General features: G+C 42.6%; 1 protein-coding gene across 1 annotated transcript in view; it reads left to right on the top strand.

Annotated features, from left to right (window-relative positions):
• The window catches only part of dhx30 (DEAH (Asp-Glu-Ala-His) box helicase 30), a 48,682-nt gene extending 30,075 nt beyond the window's left edge, over positions 1-18,607 (top strand). The window contains exons 13-20 of the mRNA XM_039753825.1: positions 1,673-1,879; positions 2,105-2,186; positions 8,826-9,019; positions 12,026-12,185; positions 12,308-12,465; positions 15,228-15,331; positions 17,216-17,355; positions 17,941-18,607. Of these exons, the coding sequence (XP_039609759.1) occupies positions 1,673-1,879; positions 2,105-2,186; positions 8,826-9,019; positions 12,026-12,185; positions 12,308-12,465; positions 15,228-15,331; positions 17,216-17,355; positions 17,941-18,170 (1,275 nt within the window). The 3' untranslated portion in view covers positions 18,171-18,607. The remainder of the gene's footprint in view (positions 1-1,672; positions 1,880-2,104; positions 2,187-8,825; positions 9,020-12,025; positions 12,186-12,307; positions 12,466-15,227; positions 15,332-17,215; positions 17,356-17,940) is intronic.
• Positions 18,608-25,823: the final 7,216 nt, after the last annotated feature.

The following is a 25,823-nucleotide window of genomic DNA, read 5'->3' as shown; positions in this document are numbered from 1 at the left end:
AGATAAGAGTCTCAAACAACTGCATTTATCAATATTAAACTTTACTTGTTTTCTTATCCATTTGCCAATTAACAATGAGACACAAATGACAGAAGAGCCAGCAGCTCACCTTCTGATCTGGGTGTGCTCTGCAGGAGGTATCCATTTTAATAAAAGTTATAAAGAAATAGCAGAAGAAAAGAGAAGACCACGGGGCTGCAAGTGATTTGGACAATATCGTCAAAAATGACAAGTCTGCAATTTAAGGAGTAGATTAGATGAGATAAACTTTATAAAGCCTAAGGGGAAATTTAGATGAATATAGCATCAGAAACCAAAAAAAAAAAAAAAAAAAACAGAGAAAAACTCACAGGACAAATAATACAATCGCTAGATAGAAAGGCACCATATAATAGATAGATTGTTATATAGTGTCATTACATATCTATCTGAGATATAAATATGAATGACGCTATATAATAAATAGATAGAATGACACTATATAATAGATAGAAAGGCACTATATAATAGATAGATAAGTAATGACACTATATAACAGAGATATAAATATGAGTGACGCTATATAATAAATAGATAGAAAGGCACTATATAATAGATAGAAAGGCACTATATAATAGATAGATAGATAAGTCACTATGTAATAGATAGATAAATCACTATATAATAGATAGATAGATATTGTGCAGAAATAAAAAATATTAATTTACCATAAAGAATAAGTTCAGTAATTTTCAAGTCAAAGTTATTTCTTTACAAACTTAATATAAATTCATTAGCCATGTAAAATTGTGTTCTAAAGTTGTGCGTTTTCTATTATGTAAAAAAAACATAAGAAAACATGCCTTCCGTGGTTTCTGATGCATGATTGTGATAACAAATGGGATCTGAAAGTAATTGCTTTATTGCTTAATTATGGTACTCTTTTTATCGTGATTAAGATACGTTTCCTGTTCACTTAAGTGATAAACATAGCTGTCCTGGGAAGAATTCTCATATCAATGCAGTAGCAAATCAACACGATACCAAGCTTTTGAGAGGAAACCACAGCCTGAGGTTGAAAGGTTACTGCGGAAAAAGATGAGCACTGAGGTAGAGCACACAGCTGGTCTTCTCTTAAAATGGCTGAATATCATAACATATATATACAGTATATAATTCCTTTGAAAATGACATGTATAAGCTATTTTACAATGTGTGTATCATCTGAAGATGCAGATTAATGCTCAACAGTGGATCATCTTCTTCCATCTCTTTCTGTCCTCTGTATCTTGTTCTGTTACACCCATCACCTGCATGTCCTCTCTCACCATATCCATAAACCTTCTCTTAGGCCTTCCTCTTCTCCTCTTGCCTGGCAGCTCTTTCCTTAGCATCCTTCTTCCAGCATACCCAAGCATCTCTCCTCTGCACATGTCCAAACCAACACAATCTTGCCTCTCTGACTTTGTCTCCCAACTGTCCAACCTAAGCTGACCCTCTAATGTCCACATTTCTGATCCTGTCCATCCTCGTCACACCCACTTAGCATCTTTAACTCTGCCACCTCCAGCTCTGCCTCCTGCTTTCTGGTCCGTTCCACTGTCTCCAACTCATATAACAAAGCTGTGTTTATTGAATGTTCCTGACCATTCAGTTGTTATGTACTTCAATTACATTTCCTTTTCTTCCAAAGGTTTCTTGCTTGGACACGGTGTGGATCTCTCAGTCTAATGTGATTCAAAGACGCGGACGAGCAGGGCGTTGCCAGCCAGGTCATTCCTATCATCTCTTCCCACATCAGCGACTTGAAACTATGAACACATACCCTGTCCCTGAAATCCTGCGCACCCCTTTGGAGAACTTGGTTCTTCAGTGCAAAATACACAGTCCAGATCTTTCAGTGAGTTTTATTATGTTGACACTCAGCCTCCCATTAGGAGACAGTTTTCTACACAGGTTTAGTCCCAGTTTGCCTTTTTCTAGAATGGACCGATAAATGTGTCAATTTTAGGGATTATGCATTTCCTGAGCCAGTATAAGCTTTTGTCTTCTTTAAAAGTTATTATTAACTAAAGTTTCCTGGAGTACATTTACCTAATATGTGACTTTTTCCTCTGATCTGCAGGCCGCTGATTTCCTTTCGCAGGCTCTGGATAGCCCGGATAGTAAAGCCGTACTTCAGGCAGTATGGGGCCTCCAAGAGATTGGTAAGTAAACCCTTTAAGACCTTCTCGGAGAGGTCATTGGAGAGTCTGCTGCTTTCTAATACTGACCCGCTCTTCACATGTTTTCACCTTGATTAAACGACACCATTACAGTCCTTACTTGGCTCCTGGTTCTGGACTTGTTTTGGTTTGCTGACTTCCGTAGCTAACTTAAACTCAAGTTGCACAGCTCTGGAATAAAATATAAATCTCATTTACAAAGAATTTTAAAATTTAAAAAAAGTATCTATCTATCTATCTAATCTATCTAATCTATCTAATCTATCTAATCTATCTAATCTATCTAATCTACCTAATCTATCTATCTAAACCAGCTTCTATTTTATATTGCACCCTTCACACTGACTTAGAGGTGTCGCATTCATATACAGTGGTGTGAAAAGCTATTTGCCCCCTTCCTGATTTCTTATTCGTTTGCATGTTTGTCACACAAAATGTTTCTGATCATCAAACACATTTAACCATTAGTCAAATATAACACAAGTAAACACAAAATGCAGTTTTTAAATGATGGTTTTATTATTTAGGAGAAAAAATCCAAACCTACATGGCCCTGTGTGAAAAAGTAATTGCCCCTTGTTAAAAATAACCTAACTGTGGTGTATCACACCTGAGTTCAATTTCCGTAGCCACCCCCAGGCCTGATTACTGCCACACCTGTTTCAATCAAGAAATCACTTAAATAGGAGCTGCCTGACACAGAGAAGTAGACCAAAAGCACCTCAAAAGCTAGACATCATGCCAAGATCCAAAGAAATTCAGGAACAAATGAGAACAGAAGTAATTGAGATCTATCAGTCTGGTAAAGGTTATAAAGCCATTTCTAAAGCTTTGGGACTCCAGCGAACCACAGTGAGAGCCATTATCCACAAATGGCAAAAACATGGAACAGTGGTGAACCTTCCCAGGAGTGGCCGGCCGACCAAAATTACCCCAAGAGCGCAGAGACGACTCATCCGAGAGGTCACAAAGACCCCAGGACAACGTCTAAAGAACTGCAGGCCTCACTTGCCTCAATTAAGGTCAGTGTTCACGACTCCACCATAAGAAAGAGACTGGGCAAAACAGCCTGCATGGCAGATTTCCAAGACACAAACCACTGTTAAGCAAAAGAACATTAGGGCTCATCTCAATTTTGCTAAGAAACATCTCAATGATTGCCAAGACTTTTGGGAAAATACCTTGTGGACTGATGAGACAAAAGTTGAACTTTTGGAAGGCAAATGTCCGTTACATCTGGCGTAAAAGGAACACAGCATTTCAGAAAAGAACATCATACCAACAGTAAAATATGGTGGTGGTAGTGTGATGGTCTGGGGTTGTTTTGCTGCTTCAGGACCTGGAAGGCTTGCTGTGATAGATGGAACCATGAATTCTACTGTCTACCAAAAATCCTGAAGGAGAATGTCCGGCCATCTGTTCGTCAACTCAAGCTGAAGCGGTCTTGGGTGCTGCAACAGGACAATGACCCAAAACACACCAGCAAATCCACCTCTGAATGGCTGAAGAAAAACAAAATGAAGACTTTGGAGTGGCCTAGTCAAAGTCCTGACCTGAATCCAATTGAGATGCTATGGCATGACCTTAAAAAGGCGGTTCATGCTAGAAAACCCTCAAATAAAGCTGAATTACAACAATTCTGCAAAGATGAGTGGGCCAAAATTCCTCCAGAGCGCTGTAAAAGACTCATTGCAAGTTATCGCAAACGCTTGATTGCAGTTATTGCTGCTAAGGGTGGCCCAACCAGTTATTAGGTTCAGGGGCAATTACTTTTTCACACAGGGCCATGTAGGTTTGGATTTTTTTCTCCTAAATAATAAAACCATCATTTAAAAACTGCATTTTGTGTTTACTTGTGTTATATTTGACTAATGGTTAAATGTGTTTGATGATCAGAAACATTTTGTGTGACAAACATGCAAAAGAATAAGAAATCAGGAAGGGGGCAAATAGTTTTTCACACCACTGTATCAATATAAAATATACAGAGCTGCCACTTTATTAGGTACACTTGCAATAATTCACTCAAAAACACTTAAGCGAGACAACGCACCGTCCGGGCCTAACAGAAAAGTGAGCCAATGTGTCCAGATTTCGTCCACACTGTCGCTGCTGACAAGAAAGACAACTATACAGAATGAAAGTAAAAATAAAAGGATATATTAAATTAAGTAGAGGATACCAAAAAAAAACACTGATATATGTATTGTATCCATATGCATGCATATATATAGAAAACAATTAATACACGCAGTCTAAAAGGGACCATAAGCTCTGTGTCAGACAAACTATATTCCCCAGTCTAAACCCCATCACTAATACACATATGAAAATGAATAAAACACAAATACAAAATCCACTATCAATGCACAAAAAAGCCAGCCCAGTTCATAAGCAGTTAATGAAAGCAGCAGTTTTAATCAGACTGTAATGGCGGCAAGAACTTGTCTGTAATGTCAGCAGTGCTAACTAGATGACACAGTGAATGGCACAAACCCTAATGGATTGGACTAACAGTGCATTCTGTGATGACATACTGTATTAAATGTCACGTTTTGGGCCTGCACCAAATGAACATCATTCTGGACCAACATTTTTAAGTGCCTTTCAGACAGCCTTTGTGTCACAATCCCTCCTAATCCATTAACAGCTGTGTTTGGTGGGCTTAAAGTGGAGAAGGACAAACACACTGTGATCGCCTTTACTTCACTATTAGCACGTTGACTTGTCTTGCTCAACTGGAAGAGTCCTAACTCTCCCCTTTTAAGCCAGTGGGTAACTGATGCTTTATTTTATTTGAAACTGGAAAAAGTCAAATTCTCACTTAGAGGATCTGTGCAGACATTTTTCAGAACCTGGCAGGATCTAATCAACAACATTTTAGAATAAGCTTTTAAAGCACTGAGGAAGTAGATTCTCTCTCTGTTCTTTCTTTTTCTTCTCCATTCATCTATATTCACTTATTAATTTATCTCTTTACTTATTTTTACTAGGTTTAAGATTATTCTGCTGCCCATGCTCTCTTTTTCTGGAGTAGGGGTTGATTTGTTTTCAATTCTATTCTTGTAAAATTGATCTATTTTTATGGAATGTTGTGTGATTTCAATAAAATCAATAAAATTTAAAAAAATAATAAATAAATGTCACTTTAGGTGGCCACCTAACTGTGAAACAGTGGGTGAGATGAACATTAGTACATTCCTGGGCCACCACTGGCTGACATTTGGATGCTTTTTAAATGGAAAACTGGAGCAAACCTGTCGATATGCAGGTGGACAGAAAAGCAAAAGCAAAATGCTGGGTGTCATTTTAGATCCAAATGACCATAACACACCTACAAGACAAGAGCAGAAGTTCTATCACCAGAAAAGGCAGTTGCTTTACGTTGCCGCTGTCTCGTTCCATGTTCTGCTAATAGGAAATGACCTTCGATAGATACATACACATTCGTATACATGCCAAAGGGCAGCTGAAAACAACACCTATACACAGGACCTAAACAGTTTCATACGGGTGTAGGCCAGACAAACATACCTACCACAGACTCGCATCTGAACAAACATTAAGGGAGCCAAACTCCAACAAGTCCAGATCTAAACAAATAATGAATCACTGGAACAAGAACACTGGGGCTGGTAATACCAACAAACGAGGCAAGCATCAGGGAGCTAATAATCAAACTTTAATTTAATCATTACTTTTGTCTATTTGCAGATAATTCTAAGCATCAAATACTGAGTCAAAATCAGAAGACAGTATGCAATCTGAACGATTCAAGTCAATGTCCATGAAAACTGGACTTTAAATTACACAGACGTGTTTGTCTTCTCGTTATATGAAAGAGTCCATTCTTCTTAATCCAACTGAGGCATGCTTTAAAAGTATGCGCTGCCATGACTTTATCCTCTCTTTTATTGTTGTACATTTTAGGTGGTTCTTCACTTTTGTAGCTTGAGGCTATGGTGTGGCATCACCCCCCATTAATGGTGCATCATCATCCCTTTATTATTCACTCAAGTTTGTCTCTCAAATATTGTTGCACCGAGTCTCTCAATAGCTGTATTCTCTTTTATACTGTGCCTTGATGGATGATATTAGTAAAAATGAGATGGTTGTGAATTTACCCTTGGTGGTCTTTCTCTTCTGTCAACCTTGAAGTTATTTTAAGTTAATTATGAGGAAGTTTTATAACAAAATCTTTTCTTGCAAGCATATACACACTGGTTAGTTTATCTGAACTTGCACATACTGGCTTTGGTTTACGTTTGTCCATTTCCTATAATTCTCTATGTTTATATTATTGTTTAACTGATGATTTGAAGGAAGACCCAATCTTTATCTAAAGGGGTCTCAGAATTGGCCCAAAATCTCTTCTAAAACTCTGACTTCTCTCATTAGCCCATCATGCACTCGTCTTCATTCAGCTTCTCCTCCCTTCTCCCTGACAGTACGATGTCATTGCCTGCCTGTGATCTAAATGTGACATGGCTCTTGTTAGCTTTTCCCCCAAACCTTTTTTAGTTAAATGAAAGAAATTAATAGTTAAGGTAGTGTTCTCTTATGATCTCTGTATTATAGTTGGTCACTCAGTTTAATCACTTAAAAGCTACATCTTATCTAAATAAAGCACTTTAATTACCGTATATACTCATATTTAAGCTCTCCTGCGGATAGGTTGGGGCTTGATTTTATAATTTCCAGTACTTTATAATGTCGGTTGTATAAGTCGAATGTGGAAAACTCACACTATTGGTCCAAGAGATTACGATATGCTAACGCCCTCCTGAGAGAGTAACCACGGAGCACACTGCCTTTTATTTCTATGTATTGTGCCTACGAGACCACATAGTAAGACCCAAACTATTCCGAAGCGACGTTTGCACTGTTTTATATTTTTTGTATCTCACACCCTCATACACCTTTATTGTAAGAGCATCCCTTATCTGCGATGGAGCATTCGATCAGGAGAAAATAAGTCGCTGAACTACGCTGCTGCAACAAAATTTGATGCGTCTGAGAAACTGATGCGTGATTGCAGGAAGCAAAACGATGTAAAAAAAAAAAAATAAAAAAATTAAGTGTTGTATTTTTGAACAGGCGTATAAGTCGCCGTCTGATTTTATGATCAATTTTTCAGGTTTTAAGACCTGATTGATATGTGAGTATATACGGTAAATATTCCAAATCCTGCTTTTTTTATTTTTTTAAATAATTTGTAAGCCCCATTACAGCTGTTGATGAACTTGGAATGGTCCTGTTCAGCATCTTCCTTTTCAAATGCGATGTGCTGCTGCATTTTGGCCTGACGTTTCCTCAATGCTGGGGTTGCAGGGCTATGAGTGAGGCTTATATTACAAACACGGCCGCCATTCTCCCTGGTCACCTGAGGCACTTGGTTCTCTGATGTCACTCTTAGGGCCCAGTTAAGCCCTTCGTCCTTTTAAAAGATTAATTAATCTGTTACCTTTATCAGTACTGAGAACCAAACTGTGATTTGATTGGTTAACATCAGTGCTTCAATCTACTAATTATATGGAAATTGTTTTTGAGAACCATACATTAATGGCCTTGTTGCGAGTTGCACACTTCACACCGTGTAATGCACATGTAATCTATAAAATAAGTTATGTTTGCATATGGTGTTTCCCAAGCCCAGGGTCTGGGTTGTGGGCTGCTGCCAGTGGGTTGCGAGTTTGTTATTTTTTATAATAGAAGTGGGTCACATGGTTTAGGCATGGGTCATGAGGAGGGTCTCCTCAACGCTCGCTCTAATGATCTTGTTGACTCCACAAGGGGTAGGCCCCATTCTTGTGATTACGCTCGATTCACCAAGGGTGGGTGGGTTACGACACCAGAAAGTTTTAGAAACACCAGAAAGGTGTGGTCTATAAGTGCGTTGGAAGTGACATGATTGTCTTTCATGTGGCTCATTACCCGATCATACTGGTACTGAAATGGAACAAAGGCTGCTGCCAGCTTTTAGTGAAGGGAATTTAACATAAAGAAATGGGTGAATATCCTACAGTAGAAGTTGCAACAGTTGTAGTCCCTTCTATTTTAAGGTGCCACCAAATTAATGAACACCTTATTAAATCCTTCAATTAAAGTGTCCTATTTAATCCATTCACCCATCTTCTAAAGTACTCGGCTGCCTGAAGTCTGTCGCCCATTGACAACACCGGGAATTGGGTTTCTTCCCTGGTGATGCAGTCACCTTCATTCATGGATATAGGTCATGTGACTCCACCATTCAGGAACTCTGGGCACAAAGTGTCAAGAGGATGCCAGTCTGTTGCAGGTCTTCAGGTATCAAGTCTGAATTATTGGCTGTTACGACAGCAGTCATGAAGCAATGTCTACCATTTTGGCAACATTGCAAATGCACTGGAAAGCCTACAGAAGGATGGGCGATAGAGTATACAAATGTGGCATTTGGTTTAGAATCCAGTAGAGAAGAAGCCTCAACTGGAAACCACACCAGTCCCATCAGTGCCATTTAGCAAGTGCGCCCAGATCTGAAACCTATGGTTATTGATTTATTTATTTGACACAATGCTTAGATACATGACATTGTGCTCTCCCTGCTCTAGTTTTATATTCTTTTGTTTCATTTTGTTGTAGGTGTTTTGGACATGAGAGAGCACTTAACTACTCTGGGTCAGCACATTGCCCATATTTCTACTGACCCCCGGCTGGCAAAGGCTATTGTCTATGCAGCTATGTTCCGCTGCATGCTGCCCATTCTGACCATCGTGGCCTGTCTGACCAGGGATCCTTTCCATAACATCCTCCAGAATCGAGCAGCTGTGACTCAGGTGAGTTGTGCAGGTAACAATGAGATGGCATCCTGAAGGATGAGCTGGCAGGTAGCCCACCATGACCTTGAGCTCTGGGATTGAAACTCCCCTCTTGGGTTGTGACTTGATATCATTTTTGGTGTCCTGCTTCAGTAATCTGTGGCACTTTGCATCTGGCGTCCCTTTCCCTGAGGGTCACTACTTGGGCTTTTTGCTGCCATTCGAGACCTCTCTTCTTCTAGACAAGATTTAGGAGGCTTTCATTTGAACTCTGTGCTATCTGAGCCCAAGTTGTGTTGATTTTGACTGATGTGTTGGTCAAAGCGCATTCCCTGGTCAGTGACGTGTTAAAAATGTTTATAAAGGGGCTGCTTGCTTTGATTTGAATCACACCAAGGTGAGGGTAATGAAGTTGCTGAGTTCTTTGCTATCCGAGTTTTTGGATCTTCGACTTGTGACGTCTCACCTTCCCATTTGGTGCTTTCACATAAATTTCTGGACTATTTGGAGAAATGTGGGCTTGCTCTTGATTTGTTACAAAGACAAACCAAATTTCTTTTTCACGAAAATAAAGAGCAAACGCAACTCTTTATATAAACTCTGCTCAATTTGCATTTCACCCATAAAAATTGTATTTCTGCCTGTCTAGGGTGTATTTTTTTATTTAATACAGATGACTAGGATGAACTGCGGTGAACTGGCGCCCTGCCCGGGGTTTGTTTCCTGACTTGCGCCCTGTGTTTGCTGGGATTGGCTCCAGCAGACCCCCGTGACCCTGTAAGTTGGGATATTGCGGGTTGGATGATGGACTAAGATGAAAGATCGGAGTTAACGTCACAGCTCGGAGAATTCAGATAGCACTGTTTTCTCAGAATTATAGGACTTGTAGCTCTGAGTTTGTAGGGCATCCCCATGCAATCTCTGACTCGGGAACTCCTGTTTACTGTCAGCCCGATAGCACATGAACGCACAATAAACCTGAGAAGCTGCCAATCTACTCGGTCGTTGTGAATTTTAGAGTTTGCCTTACCTTAGGGTTGTGAAGTCACAGCAGCCTGAAATACTTTGACAGAACACCAGTCACGGTAGAAGTAAAGGCTGGGATATACTTGACGCTATGCGACTCGTACACTTGCAGACGCTGCTGCTGCCCAAGCTGTGTACTGACTATACTTGTGCACGTCCTTTATATAAATCTGGAGGACTCCACCAGGTGGCAGTGAGAAAACAACGTCTGGTTTAGCTTTGTTTTGAGTTAAGGGAAGAAAGATGGTGAAGATAAAATTTCTTTGCATTCTCATGCCATTGCGAAGTGCAAAAAAATAAATAAAAATAAAAAGACAGCTTCAGTGACACAGGAGATGGTGTGTGAGACCTTTAAACGTATCACGCCATTACGATGGGGAATATGCAACTCTTGTATTGCCTATGTGAGAAATGGACGATGGAAAAACACCCCAAATAACTTCATATGTCAGCATTTAAGTCTGATGAACTATCAAACATCGAAACTCGAACATTGATGCTGTTGGAGCTGCAGTCTGGCTTGGTGTCGCACTGCGTTATCTTGCAACGGTCAAATCCCTGCTTATTTCATGTTTCCACATCCACTTTCAAAGAGCTGCCAATTTGACACCAGCTGTTCTGATGGGCATGTTTGTCACTATGGAGATGTTGACGTCACGTACCAAAACTTGAACACACTGGCCACCCAAATGTTTGCTGGTACTACAACTCACGCATGCGAGTTACTGGTGACGTCCTCCAAGGACGCGTCAAAAGAATGCTGGGAATGCATGGTAGCCATGATGTTTGTGTGGAAGCGCGCTGAGCTTCAAGTATATCCTGACCCTAAACTAATTACGGAAGCCTCCGAGGCAGCTCCATCTTCTTGTTTCTGCTGTACTATACAAACTGAAAACTAGTGAAGAAACAAAAAAAAAAAAAAAAAAAAGTGAAAAATGCAACTGCATTACAAATCACAATTAAAGCCAATGTCACATTACATGACTTCTAGTTGGAAGGAACGTCAAATTTAACGAATGCAGATGCTGATGTCTGTGCCTGAGGATGTCGAATTACACAAGTATAAAATTCCTGGTGATGTCAAGTATCGTCAGTTCATCCCCTTTTTTCTGACAGCCAACAATGTACTGTCTGACAGAGCTGGTGACAATGACAATGCTTTCGAGCTATGATTTCAACCCTTAATCTTTTCCAAATTTTCCCCCAGGGGACACAAAAAAATAATGTTCTATCTATCAAATTTCTTTTTTTTTTTTTTTTCGATTCTGTTGTGGTATGTTAAACACGATATATCAGGCAGACAAATCTCCGCTCTGTTTCCCAGGTCCAAAACACCCCCATTGCTTTTTTTGTCACATGATGTGCATTGTATTCCTGTGTGAGTGCTCATCGCTTGTCGGCTCTCATAATCCCTATGTGAATTTCCCCTTGGGATTAATAAAGTATCTATCTATCTATCTATCTACATATACAAGTTCGCCCCGTCTGATTTTGTTGGACTGAGTTGCTGGGTACATCAGATTTCACGAATGTCTGTCATGTGATCGTGTTGCAACAGCCTCTGACTCGCCAAGACTGTGAATAAAAAAATTGCAAGAAAAGTCCTGTGATGTGATGTTGGCTCAAGTAATCAAGTATGAAAGCTCCTAAGAGGATGAAAACCAAGTGCAGCATGCAATTTAAAGAAAGTGACGTGCAGCTGAGGTGATAATGCCTACAAGCCTGTACATCCCATAAAAAAACAAAATAAAGTATAAAGAATTTGGAACTTCCTTTCAAATGAAGTGAGTGGCCATCCCATCTCATTAATTCAGCTTTGCTCTTTGCCTCGGGTTCTTTATATGGCCTTGAACTCTTGGTTGAGTTCTTCTTAACCCTAAACCTAACCTAACCCAACCCTAACCCTGAAGATGGAGGAGTTTCACTCTTACTGTAAGGGACTTCACATGATGACGTGGGTTAATATATGTATTTAATGTCTCACACCCCTCCATTCAGACGAAGACGGCACTGAGTGCACAAAGCCAGAGCGATCATTTGGTGTTTGTACGCGCCGTGGATGGCTGGCGAAGGGTGCGTCAGGAAAAGAACCCCCTCTTACGACAGAACTATTTGGAGGAGAACATGCTGTATGGCCCCAGCCTTCGCTTTATTCAGGGTAAGCAAAGCCCGACCTCGCTAAGGTAGACCACCTCTGTCTGCCTGCAGTTCCCGACCTACACTGTTAAATAGGGACACATCTCGTCAGTTTTTCTAATCACGGCTTTTGTTGGCTTTCAGGGTTGATCCAGCAGTTCTCGGAGAATGCCTACGATGCCTTCCTGGTCTCTGAGCCATCACATTGCACCCATCCGTTCTCCAGGTGTAATCAGTTCAGCAAGGTGGACGAGCTGGTCAAGGGGGTCCTGCTGGCCGGACTCTATCCCAACATTATCCAGGCAAGGAAGTCGTTCTTTAGTACTGTGCGTGTCACAAATGGATGGGGTAGAACCGGCTGACTGCCACCCTACCCCATGTTGCCTCTTTTAACGTCACATTTTTAATTGATGCCATGTAGCAAATCCAAATCTTCTTATGTGATATCAGCTCTTGCTGAATTCTGCTCCGTACTTGTATTGTATTACTTGTGCTCTGTTCTGTGTATTGTATTGTATTGTATTGTATTGTATTGACCCCCATTTTGTTTGACACCCGCTGCACGCCCAACCTACCTGGAAAGGGGTCTCTCTTTGAACTGCCTTTTTAAGGTTTCTTCCATTTTTTTTTCCCTACAAGGGTTTTTTTTGTCGTCTTAGTGCAGGGGTGTCGAACTCCAGGCCTGGAGGGCCGCAGTGGCGGCAGCTTTTCATTCTCACCCTTTTCCTAATCAGTGACCAGTTTTTTAACTCTTGTTCTTAAGTATTTGTTCTTCTGAATTGATTTCTTTTTTTTTATAAATGGCAGCCAAACAGAAATGAGGCATGAAACGAGCCAACAGATGACCAGCTAAATCGGGGCTTCAGACTCAACCAGTTTCACAATTAGAAGCCTATTCTTGCTGTTAATTAAACTCATGATTTAATTCCATGGCTTGTTGCTGCTCTCATTCTGCCACAGCAGTTTCCAGAACTGTTGATTTTTCTGCTTTTTCTAAGACCACCCTCACAATGTTTTGGTGAGCTGAGAGATCAGCCTTACTGAGACCTCCACCTTTTGTTTATTTTAACATATTTTGTGATGGGCACAGGTGAGCTGGTCATATGGATTCTTGTTCCATGTCTCAATATTGTTTGGCTGCTAATTAAGAAAAAGGAAACAACTAAGGGGCCTGAGTCAAGGTAATTAAAATTAAGGCAAAAACTGGTCACAAATTAAAAGGATGGTTAGAATGAAAACCTGCAGCCACTGCAGCCCTCCAGGACCGGAGTTCGACACCCATGCCTTAGAGAGTCAAAGCTCTTGCTGTCAAAAGGCAGGGCCTGTTAAAGCCCATTGCGGTACTCCTTGTGTGATTTAGGGCTGTACAAAAATAAATTGTATTTCATTGTATTGTTTAGCAAATCAAAATGTTACCATTTTGTTCCCCCCCAAAGGGGATCTATGATAAAGTCACATGGAGGCCTTGTTACCTTGTCAAGCTATACTCCACATTTTTCTTTTCTGCTAAGGGTGTTTTTATGTATTGCAGCACTTGTGTGCTTGGATTTGGGGTCTGTTGTGGTCTTAGCTTGACTCCTTCTGAATGTGCTAAATGTCCCGAGTGTTAAGAGATGTGGCTCAGTCGTAATCTGAACGACCATTCGAATGGGCCGACCACTTTGATTTAATAAATAATACTAACAAACTAAGGGCAGCACGGTGGTGCAGTGGGTAGCGCTGCTGCCTCGCAGTAAGGAGTCCTGGGTTCGGGTCCTCCCTGCGTGGAGTTTGCATGTTCTCTCCGTGTCAACGTGGGTTTCCTCTCACAGTCCAAAGACATGCAGGTTAGGTGCATTGCCGATCCTAAATTGTCCCTAGTGTGTGCTTGGTGTGTGTGTGCGTGTGCCCTGCGGTAGTTTGTTCCTGCCTTGCGCCCTTGTATTGGCTGGGATTGGCTCCAGCAGACCCCCGCGACCCTGTGTTAGGACAATGACTGACTGATGACTGACTCGGTAGTCATATATCTCCACTGCTTGTAATTAGTGGCATGCAGACAAAGTTGTGTCAGCTTGTGGCCCAAGATGTCACATTCCAGAGCCCTGTGTCAACTAACGGTAGCATCGACTCACACAGTGACAATGTGAATACTTTTTAGTTACTATTTCGGCCATTAGTTTTTCCTAAATTTCCCCTTGGGGACAAAACATAAAGTTCCGTTTGTCCAATTTATCTTTTTTCCATTTAGTTGTGGTGCGAGACATCAAATGTCCAAATCTGTTTTTCCATTTGTCAGGCCTAAAACACTCACGTTGCTTATTCTTTCTTTATTTGCGTGATACGCATTGTATTCCTCGATGAGTGCTCATTGGTTACCAGGTGTTTCTCTCGTACACAAGTCTGCCCCCGTTTGATTTTGTCGGATTGAGTCTCTGGGTACGTCATGACTTCCTGTCACATGATTGCGCTGCAGCAGCCTCTGACACGCTAAGATTATGAAAATTAAATCGGCGACTGAAAGTCTCTGGAAAAGTCCCGAGATGGACGTGTGGCCTAAGATGTCACATTCCAGAGTCCTGTGTTGAGTAACGTGTGCTGGTGGTTCACAAGTGTGGGGTTATGTATCGGTGGGCTCAGATCTTTAAGTCAAGGGTGGGTTCCCACTTCACATTCATGGTTGCCAGCCACCCACCCCATGTTGCCTCTTTTAGGGTCACATTTGTGTTTGATGGCATATAGCCAATCAAAATGCTACCATTTTTTCCTTAAGAGGACCCAGGAAGTCACATGGGCGCCTGGATATTAATTACCTTGTCAAGTCACACTCGCTCATTTCTGCCATTGAGGAGTTTGATGTATCAGGGCTCTTTTATGTTTGGTTGAAGCTTGACTCGTTCAAGATGTGCTAAACGTCATGAGTGTTTTTAGCTTGGATAGGCACGTCCACACCCCAGACGTGAGCAGGTACACGCAAAAGCCAAACGTAAGCTGGAGACGGCAGACTTCAGAACACATGGATTTGAGCAGGAAATAGCTGACGTGTCGTAAAGGTTGACCAGAGATCATTTTTTTTTTCCATCTACAGGTCAAGCGTGGCAAGGTGACAAAGCAAGGCAAATTCAAGCCCAACAGCCTGATGTTTCGCACGAGGAGCGGGCCCGTCCTGTTACATCGCTCAACTGTCAATAGGTGAGGTAGCCAATCGGGCGGCTCTTAGTCACAAAAAAGTAAAAAGAACACAGCATCGTGATTTGGAGATTTCCTTCAAAAGGTGTCAAGCTTGCTTCTTTAGAGGACACATTTGTAGACATGAAGGAGGCCTTTGGACCTCAGTGTCTTCTTTTATAGCAATTGCTGTCATTATTATGGGATGAGATCATCTGCACCATCAGCGATTAGGGTGTTTAATGATGAAGAGTAACGCAGCAGAATGTTTCCTCTTTAAGTCCCAGTTTTTTCTTCTGCCTTATTGCAATGGATCTGACATCCTGGCTTCAGAAGCGGCTCCCTGTTACTGTCCCTTTGAATTTAAAGCCGCCTGCGTAGACGAGGAATGCGCAGACACCCCCCATAGATGTGTTTGTTAGGTTAATCGGTAGCTGTAAGAAGGCCCCGTCTGAATGGTGGATGGTCCCGGCCTCGTGCCAGTGCACCCTTAGCCCTTGGATTATGCAGGTTAAAGAATAATTTTGTTGTTCTTGGAGTACAGATGACCCCTGAAATTCACAGGGGTTACGTTCCTAAAGCACCCGCAAATTGTGAAACACTGCAAATTTTGGATGTGGTCAAAAAAATGCCTATTTTTATAGTTCAAAATATGCCCCCAAAAACTTTAATTTAATTTCAAACTTGGCTTAATACATTGCCCTAAAAGTTAAAAAAAAAAAAAAAAAGTAAAGGTAACCCGTCTACTGTACAGTACCGTACTGCTGTGTCTCCCGCAGTGCGAGAATGTCAAATACCGATGTTAGCCCATATGTACTGTAATTCATGCGAGCATGTTTACTTTGGTACAAGTAGGGTAATACGTAATAATTTAATTTAATTCAATAAAAATACAGTAAAATGTATGGGTACTCGCCAATAATGAATGATATTGATTGAAGATGATGATGATGAATTAGCTGTGCAGTATGATGAAGGTATGTAATGAAGATAATGACTGCATGGCAAAGCAAGAGGATTTACAGCTCCTTGGGTGGCTACTGCGGCATAATTTTTTTAGTTCCGGGAGCAAATCCAGTAGTTCAACCTTCTCCTGGAGTGTCTTAAACTTCTTCTGACGCTTAGGGTCATTGCCAGAAGCCTTAGAGGGTGCAGGGTGTTTGGGTGGCATCTTAGGGCTTTAAGAAAAACAAAACGAAAAACACGAGAACGCTTAGCGGAACACTCGAGATAGCTACACGTGGGCGGTAAACTGTTATGATACGGGACTGCTGGGCTGCATCAGCCAATCAGAAGCAAGGAGGAATGAATAGCGCTCTCGGATTGGCTACTTTCACCATCCCAAGCCATGTTTTCCTCTACAGTTGGAGGATATTTGCAGCTTCCGCTAACAATTATTACTTAGTCTCTAAGGAAAAATCCGCGAACGACTGAGGCCACGAACTCTGAACTTCGACTTCATACTTTCATCACCATGCTTCCCTGATAGGGTGGTGCTGTGCAGGCGATGAGCGGTACCTGGTTTCCCCCAGATGGGATGCTTTAAATTGAGGCTAAGCAGTGCAGTCTTGGTTTTATCAGACCACAGATTCTTGTTTCTCACAGCCCGAGGGTCCTTTAGGTGCCTTTTTCCAAACTCCAAGCGGGCTTTCGTGTCTCATTAACCGAGAACCGGCTTCTGTGTGGAAACTCTCCCATAATGCCCTGATCAGTGGATTTTACCGATTCACACGTCAAAAATCGATTTTACCAATTTGCCAATTTAATGATGGTTGTCCTTTTGGAAGTTTCTCCCATCCCCACAAAGATTTTCTAAAGCTCAGTGTTGGTGTAATAAGCCAGTCCTTCAGATACTGCAGCACTGCGCTTTCTGAGTCTCATCCTGCAAATTTTTTCCTTTCCTGCCAGGAATGAAGAGGAGTTCTCCAGTCGCTGGCTGACCTTCTTCACAGCAGTCAAGTCCAACGGGAACGTCTTTGTTCGCGACAGCTCCACGGTGCACCCTCTGGCGCTGCTGCTGCTGCCTCACGGTGACGTCAAGGAGCTGGGTAGGTGCTCTTTTGGCTTCTTTAGATCTTCTCCAGCTCAGTCCTATGGCCCACTGTAGCCGCGGGCTTTTGTTTCACCCTCGGGACTTGTTTCATTAGGTTAGCAAGCTGTTCGTTTCTAGCTTCTCTCTTTTGGTGTCACTTTGTGTTACATGGGGGGGTCATTGAGAGTTTGTTCAATTTCTTAGTTCTTAAGATTTCCCTGCGTTAGTCAAGTTGTTAGTTACTAGTAACCACACTGAACTGCCTTCTCGGCTGCTTGGCCCGCAATTACCCGGATAGCCATTACTTGTCGTTATTAGGATAAAATTAAGGGAGCAAAGGTGAATTAATACCAAAATGACCAAAGAGAGTTGAACGTTTGAAGCTATGGCAGAAATTCAGATTGTTCTTGATAACAACTTGTGAATGTAAATGTCACAGAAGAAGAGGAGACGCAAAGTCGAGATGAGCAGTGAGATCGAGTTGAGTTAAAGCGACTCGCTGATCGAGAAACCGCAGACATGGCGGGCCCTCAGGACTGAACTTGAGAGGCACTGGCAGCCAAAACTCAATTTCACTGTAATCCTCCTCCTTTTTATTTAGATACTGGCAGCAGCATTATGGTGTCCCTCGATGACAGCGACCTCGTAAAGCTCGAGTTTCCCAAGCACAGCTGGAATTTACTACGGGATTTCCGACTCTCCCTTCAAAACATGGTGAAGACGTGCCTGCGATTTGAACTTTCTGAAATCCCCGCAGATTGGCAGGTGCAACATGAAGAGCTGTTGTCTCTGCTGGTGGATTTGCTCAGCTTCACTGCTCCCGCAGAGTGACTGACGCGTTCTGAACCAAAATCATTCGAGACAATCGGGTGTAACTTAATGGCTCCTGTCCTTCAGGTAACTAATGGAACGCCAGTGGACGTATAAAATGAAATCTTAAGACGCCAAGCAAAGAAAAGTACGAGGATGGTGGGTGGTTAAGATCAGTCGGCACCTTGGTTTCTGTCTGGTACAGGTTTTTCTTTACTTTGTTTTCCTGACTAAATATATATTATTTATTTATTTTGGAATGGTTCAGGAATTAAGTGCTAGATCTCCAGGAAGAGTTGTTTTCTGTTGCACTGACCCCTTTGAGCTGCTAACCCCTACAGATTTCGCCATTTTTTTGTCGGCAGATTTGTCTGACAAGCAGCGGAAGAACACGCTGAGAACTGTATTCTGTATCAGAATGAGTGGATGGAAGATTCAAATAAATATTTTTGTCAATATCACTGCAGTCTTGTGAGCGTTATTGGTGGGAGGTGTGATGGCCGTTGAGGGGGAATAGTCCATTTTTCCTTCTATTGTCTTTAATGTTTTGCCACTGTCGCCTGTACTAATAGTAAGACGGGTACATATTCAATAGATCCGCGTTCACATTCGCACATATCGTTATTTAATGACCAGCTGCCATGAGCTCATTGTTAACTATGGCTGTGTCTCGCTGTGTGATTACCTTAGGCCAGGGGTCTTCATCACATCGCTCACAAGCTACCGGTAGCTCACAGCCCCTTTCCAAATAGCTCACCAAAGGGTTAAAAATCCTACAAGTCGAGTCAAGTTAGGGAGCAGGCACTGGTACAGCACGTTACTGCACCCACTACACGACGAAACAACTCAGGATCCCGGTTGGCAATCGCCCAGGCAAACACACGGTCCAGTCCCACCCTCCGGAAGTGACCCTCTATCTACCACAGCCGGTTGTTACGTGGGCAACCCCTTGGGGTAGGAAGTCGGGTCCCCAACAACGAGGATCTTACGAGCTGGATTACCCTCGGGGAGTCGCGCCACATGGCCGTAGTGCCGTAACTGACGCTCCCTCACAATGCAGGTCATGTGCCTCATTCGGGACTCCATGAGCAACACAGTCAAACCAGCAGGATTCTCTGAAGAGACACAGCACTGAAGGAGTCCAGTCTTCATCTCAGGTCACTGGATGGCATCCATGTCTCACAAGCATATAGCAAGACAGGAAGCACCAGGACTCTAAAGACTTCAATCCTACATAAATTTGAAAACTTGATTAGTCAAATTAGTGGTGGGTGATCTTTCCAAAAAATCATATCACAATCCTTTTGACAGAAAATCACGATCCACAATCTGAACTGCAACCTCTCTTTTCAATGTGGCAGACACTTAAGAGAATATCTGGACTCAAACTCATCAAGACCTCAATAACACTTTATTTTAAATATCAAACAAAGTTGAATTCAATTGTTCTCTCGTTTACTAGCTAAGCAGAGTTAAGGAACACAGGCGCCCTGAAGCTGGCGAGTGAGTGAAGAAGGCCCCTCCACTCGGCCCACGGTGTGTTTCTCAGATTCGCGCAAATAAATCGAACCGCAAGCGAACTCTGACACCTAGCGAAATGAGAGAGGTTGCAAAACCAACTGGAATGTACAAGAAAATTATAGAAAAAAACCTGATCTAAATCCATAAGTTGTTGTCTTGACAGAGAGACATTGGATTTTATATATTAGTAAACCTTCACAATAATGTGCAGTTAAAGTCTCAACAGCATTCTCCGCATTTCTGGAGCTTCGCAGAGCCAGATAACTATAAGAATCTTCACCAATGGACTCTGACAATGTCTGCTTTGTTTGGGTCTCCATACCTCTGTGAGTCTGACATGAATGTCATGAAATCAAAGTTCAGAACAAGACTGACAGACGAACATTGAAATGACTCCATAAGAGTGAACCTCAGTGGCTCCACGCCACCAGACACCTCAGTGCCAGTCATCTGACTAACTAAACAACACATCACACCTGTGAATAAAGTGACACAGTGACATGGAACAAAGTGACAAATGAATAAGTCATATCTGTGGATTTGGAATTGCATTGTTAGGTTTTGACAGCATTCATGTTTTAATTCAGTAGTGTGAGATACACTCGAAAATGCATACAGACATACAAAAAGTTGTGGACACCAACATTTTGTAAATGTTCAGGAAAAACGAGCTTATTCAGTTTGTTTGGGTTGAAATAAGCTATGAGAATAAACGTTAGAAAACATGAGGAGCTCTCGGCCATTTATATTTTGTAAAAGCAGCTCTCAGGGGAAAAAAGGTTGGAGACCCCAGCATCAGGCTGTCCAAATCCTCACATTCGCCTATTGTGCTGCACCACCACAACGTGATAAGAGAGGTCCACGGTGAAGTACAATTTTAGTAAGTAATCACAAGTTCTGAAGTGTGCAGGTTTGAGTGCACGTGCCACTCGGAGGTATTTGGGCACATCTGAGCAGCTCAGTCAACCTCCGAGTACGTGGAGGACTGAACCCGCACCCACTCGCGGCTATAAAGGGCCGAGAGGGGAGAATCGAAATGAAGAAGGAAACAAAGAAGAGAGAACAAAGGTTAAGGGGGTGAGGAAGAGGCAGGGTGGTGCGGAGGCAGGCCTGGGTTAGAGAAGGGGCGCCCCTATGGAGCAATGCAGGAGAGTAGGAACGGCCCCCATTGTATGGCGTCTCCCTTTGAACGCTGACATTCTGGGGTTCAGAGGAGACGTCCAACAGACGCCAAGGGACAGGAAGTGGGAACCTGAACCCGGGATTATTGGATGACTGCACCTGTCAGCGGTCTTGTGCTCTTCCTGCAATGTCCTGGTGGGATAAGCTAAGGAGACGCCAGATTTTAGAAAGAAGCATTGGGGCTCATGACTGTTTTAAAAGAAGAATCTGCCCTGGATTTGAATCTTGTTTTTTATTGGATTATTTATCGATTTTAGCCTCCATGGTTTACTCCGTTTTATTAGATTATTTATTGACTTTTGGAAACTCTACACATTTTGGACACCGTTTGTTTGAAAATCAACGCACTAAACCACTTTGCACCAATCCCCTGTGTGTGTGTCGTCATTTGCCCGGCTCATCATCAGATACATTATTTATGGCCCTGGGTTCAAGATGCTCCTGGAAGCAATCAGGGAGCATAGAGTTGACCCGGACCATCACACAGAAGAAGGGTTCTGTGATTTTAAACTGGGAAAACTGCATTAACATTTCAAACAGCCATGTTGTTCATCTCAATTTGAATGGTTTACACTGGTGAAGACTCCTGAGGCAGCGCAAAGCAACATAACAAAAATACAATAGATACTGAGGGGAATTTTATAAATAAAATTGTAAAGCTGTCCGCTTGTTCACCAACCTCTCAAAAACAGCAGAACTGAATGACATTGTGTGTGTGTGCGTTGGCATTGGCCTCATTTACAATAAGAGGCTATAAGGGCACATTGAGGGGGAGGTGTAGTAATGGACTACAATTCCCATCAGGCAGCAGCAGCGTGCTGGGGCTGATGGGAGGACATTGTTATCAGCACGCACAAAGTTTTGTTCCAGCCATAGTGGGATGTTATCCATGACCGCAGGTACGGTGGGTGTCTTCTTCTCAGCTAATGTGGATAACACTTTTACTATCCTGCTGGATTACTGCCTTGTCTGGGAGTGAGCCATTTTGTATCACTGTGGGCTCCGTTTAGCCATGGTGAATTTTTAAGACGATGTTTCACATGTTTATTTTCATCTAGAACCTTTTTTTGAGAAATGTATGGATCCAAAAAGGAAATAAAGTGTTGTAAAAAAAAAAAAACTTTCAAAGAACAAAAAATCCCTTTTAGTGAGTTTCACAAAGTCAACGTTTAGCAGCAATTCTGCAAAACTGTATACAAAAGGAAAGCAGACTGTTTCTCTCACCACTGTGTCTGATTTTAGGATGTTTTGTTAAAAAAAATAAGTAAAAATGTCAAGTCAAGTCAAATTGGGGAGCATGCACTGGTACAGAGTGTCGCCGCACCAACTACACGACAAAACAACTCGGGATCCCAGTTGGCAACCCCCCAGGCAGACACGCGGTCCAGTCTCACCCTTCGGAAATGGCCCTCTATCTGCTGTAGCCAGGTGTTACGTGGGCGACCCCTTGGCCTGGTCCAGCCACTCGGGTCCCCAACAATGAGGATCTTATGAGCTGGATCACCCTCGGGGAGTCACGCCACATGGCTGTAGTGCTGTAACTGACGCTCCCTCACAATGTAGGTAATGTGCCTCATTCGGGACTTGATGAGCAACACAAAGTCAAACCAGCGGTACCCAAGGATTCTCTGAACAGACACAATACCGAAGGAGTCCAGTCTTCGTGTCAGGTCACTGGATGGCGTCCATGTCTCACAACCATATAGCAAGACAGGAAGCACCAGGACTCTAAAGACTTGGACCTTCGTCCTTTTGCAGATATCGTGAGCGCCACACACCCCTTTCCAGTGACCTCATGACCGCCCATGCGTTCCCAATCCATCTACTGACTTCATAGGAAGAGTCACCAGAGACATGAATGTCACTGCCAAGGTAAGTAAACCTCTCAACAAGGTCAACACTCTCTCCACAGACAGACACACTGCTGATGGCCGTGCCCAAGAGGTTATTAAAGGTCTGGATCTTTGGTTTTTATCAGGACACTCGCAAGCCCAGACATTCAGACTCCTCACTCAGTCTCTTGAGAGCCCCAATCTGAGCCTCCATTGACTCCATGAAGATCACAGCATCATCAGCAAAGTCAAGATCCGTGAATGTCTCTTCACCAACAGATGCTCCACAGCCGCTGGACACCACAACTCTGCCCAGACATTGAACAGAGTAGGATCAGAACTCAACCAATGACGAACCCCAGAATCAACTGGAACAAACACAGTGGTCCTGATTCCACTCTGCACATCACTCAGAGTACCAGCATACAGGCCAGCCATGATATCCAGCAACCTCGAGGGGATCCATCGAACCCTCAGGATGTCCCACAGGGCTGCTCGATCAACTGAGTGGAATGCTTTGCGAAAATCGTCAAAGGCTGCAAAGAAAGTCTGGTTTTATACCTAGGAAGTCTACCATCGACCGCATCCTGGCACTGAGGGTTCTCATGGAGTGCAAACGCAAATATTACCAGACTGTTACGGTCGCTGGTAGGTGAGCAGGTGATCACGGATCCTATTGAAGATGACCCTATTATATAGTGCCTTTCATATCTATCTATCTAGTACACCTTATGAGAAGGCTTTATGAGTCGTAGTGAACACTACACTATCGACTGCCAGACAGTGTTCAGAAGCCATTAAGAAGGCTAACAGACTGTGAGGTTACATATAGCGCCTTGATGTGTGGAGTACAAGTCCAAGGAGGTCCTGCTTGGGCTTTATAACAGACTGGTGAGACCTCATCTGGAGTCCTGTATGTGCATGACATAGCAGCACTAGAGAAGGTCCAGACAAGAGCAACTGGGCTGATTCCAGGGCTAAAGGGGATGAGTGATGAGGAAAGATTAAAAGAGCTGCACAAAAGAATATTGAGAGGCGACCTGACTGAAGTGTTCAATATCATGAAGGGAATTAGTCCAGTGGGTTGAGATGTGACTTTAAAATGAATTCATCAAGAACATGGGGGCACAGTTGGAAACTTGTTAAGGCTAAATTTTGCAAAAAACATTAGGAAGTTTTTCTTCACACAGAGAACCACAGACACTTGGAATAAGAGACCAAGTAGTGTGGTAGGCAGTAGGACTTTCAAAACTCAACTTGATATTTTGTTTTTAATAATTACGTGGATAGGTCTGGCAAGCTGTTGGGCTGAATGGCCTGTTCTCTCTAGATTGTTGTAATATTCTAAAAAACACTAGATTTGTTGGAATATTTAAATGATAATGATCTAGATAGTGAGAGTCAGTTAGATGATGTGGAACCTGTAGGCTTGGGCACTGATGCTGATCGCTACCCTGAAGGTGTTTCTTCATCCCAAGGTGTTCGACTTGTCACAAGTGTCAGGACAGAACTACGTTGTCATTCTGCCATCGACAAAGTTCAGTCACCAACTACCACATGTGGTGTACCCAACCAACGAACAAGAAACATGTTTTATTTATGGCCGGTGTGCCTGTAAGCCTGCACTAGATGTGGTGCCATCCTTCAAGCACTTTCATTCAAATACAGACCTTCAGTCATGGTGCAGGTGAACAGAAGTAGTTTCTTTACATTTTTGACAGTTACTGGTGATAATGAAACTGTTGCTTTCTGATGTGTTTCATTACATCTTCTACACGTTTTAATAGTGTTATTTGTGATATACGCATTAATCTCTACTGCAGTGTCCTGGTAATAAAGGGTCCAGCAGTCAATGTGTTTAAAAAAAATCCATATTAGCTTTCTTACCTTAGCCCACTACAGTACAATGATCTACTGGTTGCAGTGGTACCCACTATATGGAGAGGTTTTGACAATGACAGGAATACAAAGTATTAAATCAAGGGAGCGCCATTAATTGTAGTGCACATTTATTTGAGGAAATACTTGTTATATAATAATTCCCATTTCCTTCAAGTTATTTTCCTACAATTACACCCCTGACATTTTTGTAAATATTTTATTTTATCTTTTCATGGGACAACACTGAAGATATGACACAATGTAAAGTAGTCCATGCCCAGCTTGTATAATTGTGTAAATATGCTGTCCCCTCAAAATAACTCAACACACAGCCATCAATGTCTAAACTGCTGGCAACAGAAGTGAGTACACCCCTAAGTGAAAAATGTCCAAATTGTGCCCAAAGTGTCAATATTTTGTGTGGCCACCATTATTTTCCAGCACTGCCTTAACTCTCTTGGGCGTGGAGTTCACACGAGCTTCACAGGTAGCCACTGGAATCCTCTTCCACTCCTCTATGACGACATCACGGAGCTGGTGGATGTTAGAGACCTTGCGCTCGTCCACCTTTAGGTCTGGAGACATGCTTGGCCAGTCCAGCACCTTTACCCTCAGTGGTCATCTTGGGGTCGTTATCATGTTGGCATACTGCCCTGCGGCCCAGTTTCCAAAGAGAGGGGATCATGCTCTGCTTCAGTATGTCTCAGTACATGTTGGCACTCATGGCTCCCTCAATGAACTGTAGCTCCCCAGTGCCAGCAGCACTCATGCAGCCCCAAACCACCATGCTTGACTGTAGGCCAGACACACTTGTCTTTGTGCTCCTCACCTGGTTGCCGCCACACACGCTTGACACCATCTGAACCAGATAAGTTTATCTTGGTGTCATCAGTTTCAGTAATCCATGTCCTTAGTCTGCTTGTCTTCAGCAAACTGTTTGCGGGCTTTCTTGTGCATCATCTTTAGAAGAGGCTCCCTTCTGGGACGACAGCCATGCAGACCAATATGATGAAGTGTGCGGCGGGCGTATGGTCTGAGGACTGACAGGCTGACCCCCCACCCCTTCAACCTCTGCAGCAATGCTGGCATCACTCATACGTCTGTTTTGAAAAGACAACCTCTGGATATGACGCTGAACACGTGCACTCAACTTCTTTGGTCGACCATGGCGAGGTCTGTCCTGTTAAACCTGTCACTGTATGGTCTTGGCCACCGTGCTGCAGCTCAGTTTTTGGGTGCTGGCAATCTTCTTATAGCC

The sequence above is a fragment of the Polypterus senegalus genome, chromosome 5, assembly GCF_016835505.1.
Source record: "Polypterus senegalus isolate Bchr_013 chromosome 5, ASM1683550v1, whole genome shotgun sequence".
Classification (NCBI taxonomy): Eukaryota; Metazoa; Chordata; class Cladistia; order Polypteriformes; family Polypteridae; genus Polypterus; species Polypterus senegalus.
The sequence above is the reverse complement of the archived record's forward strand: the minus strand, read 5'-3'. Positions and strand labels throughout refer to the sequence as shown.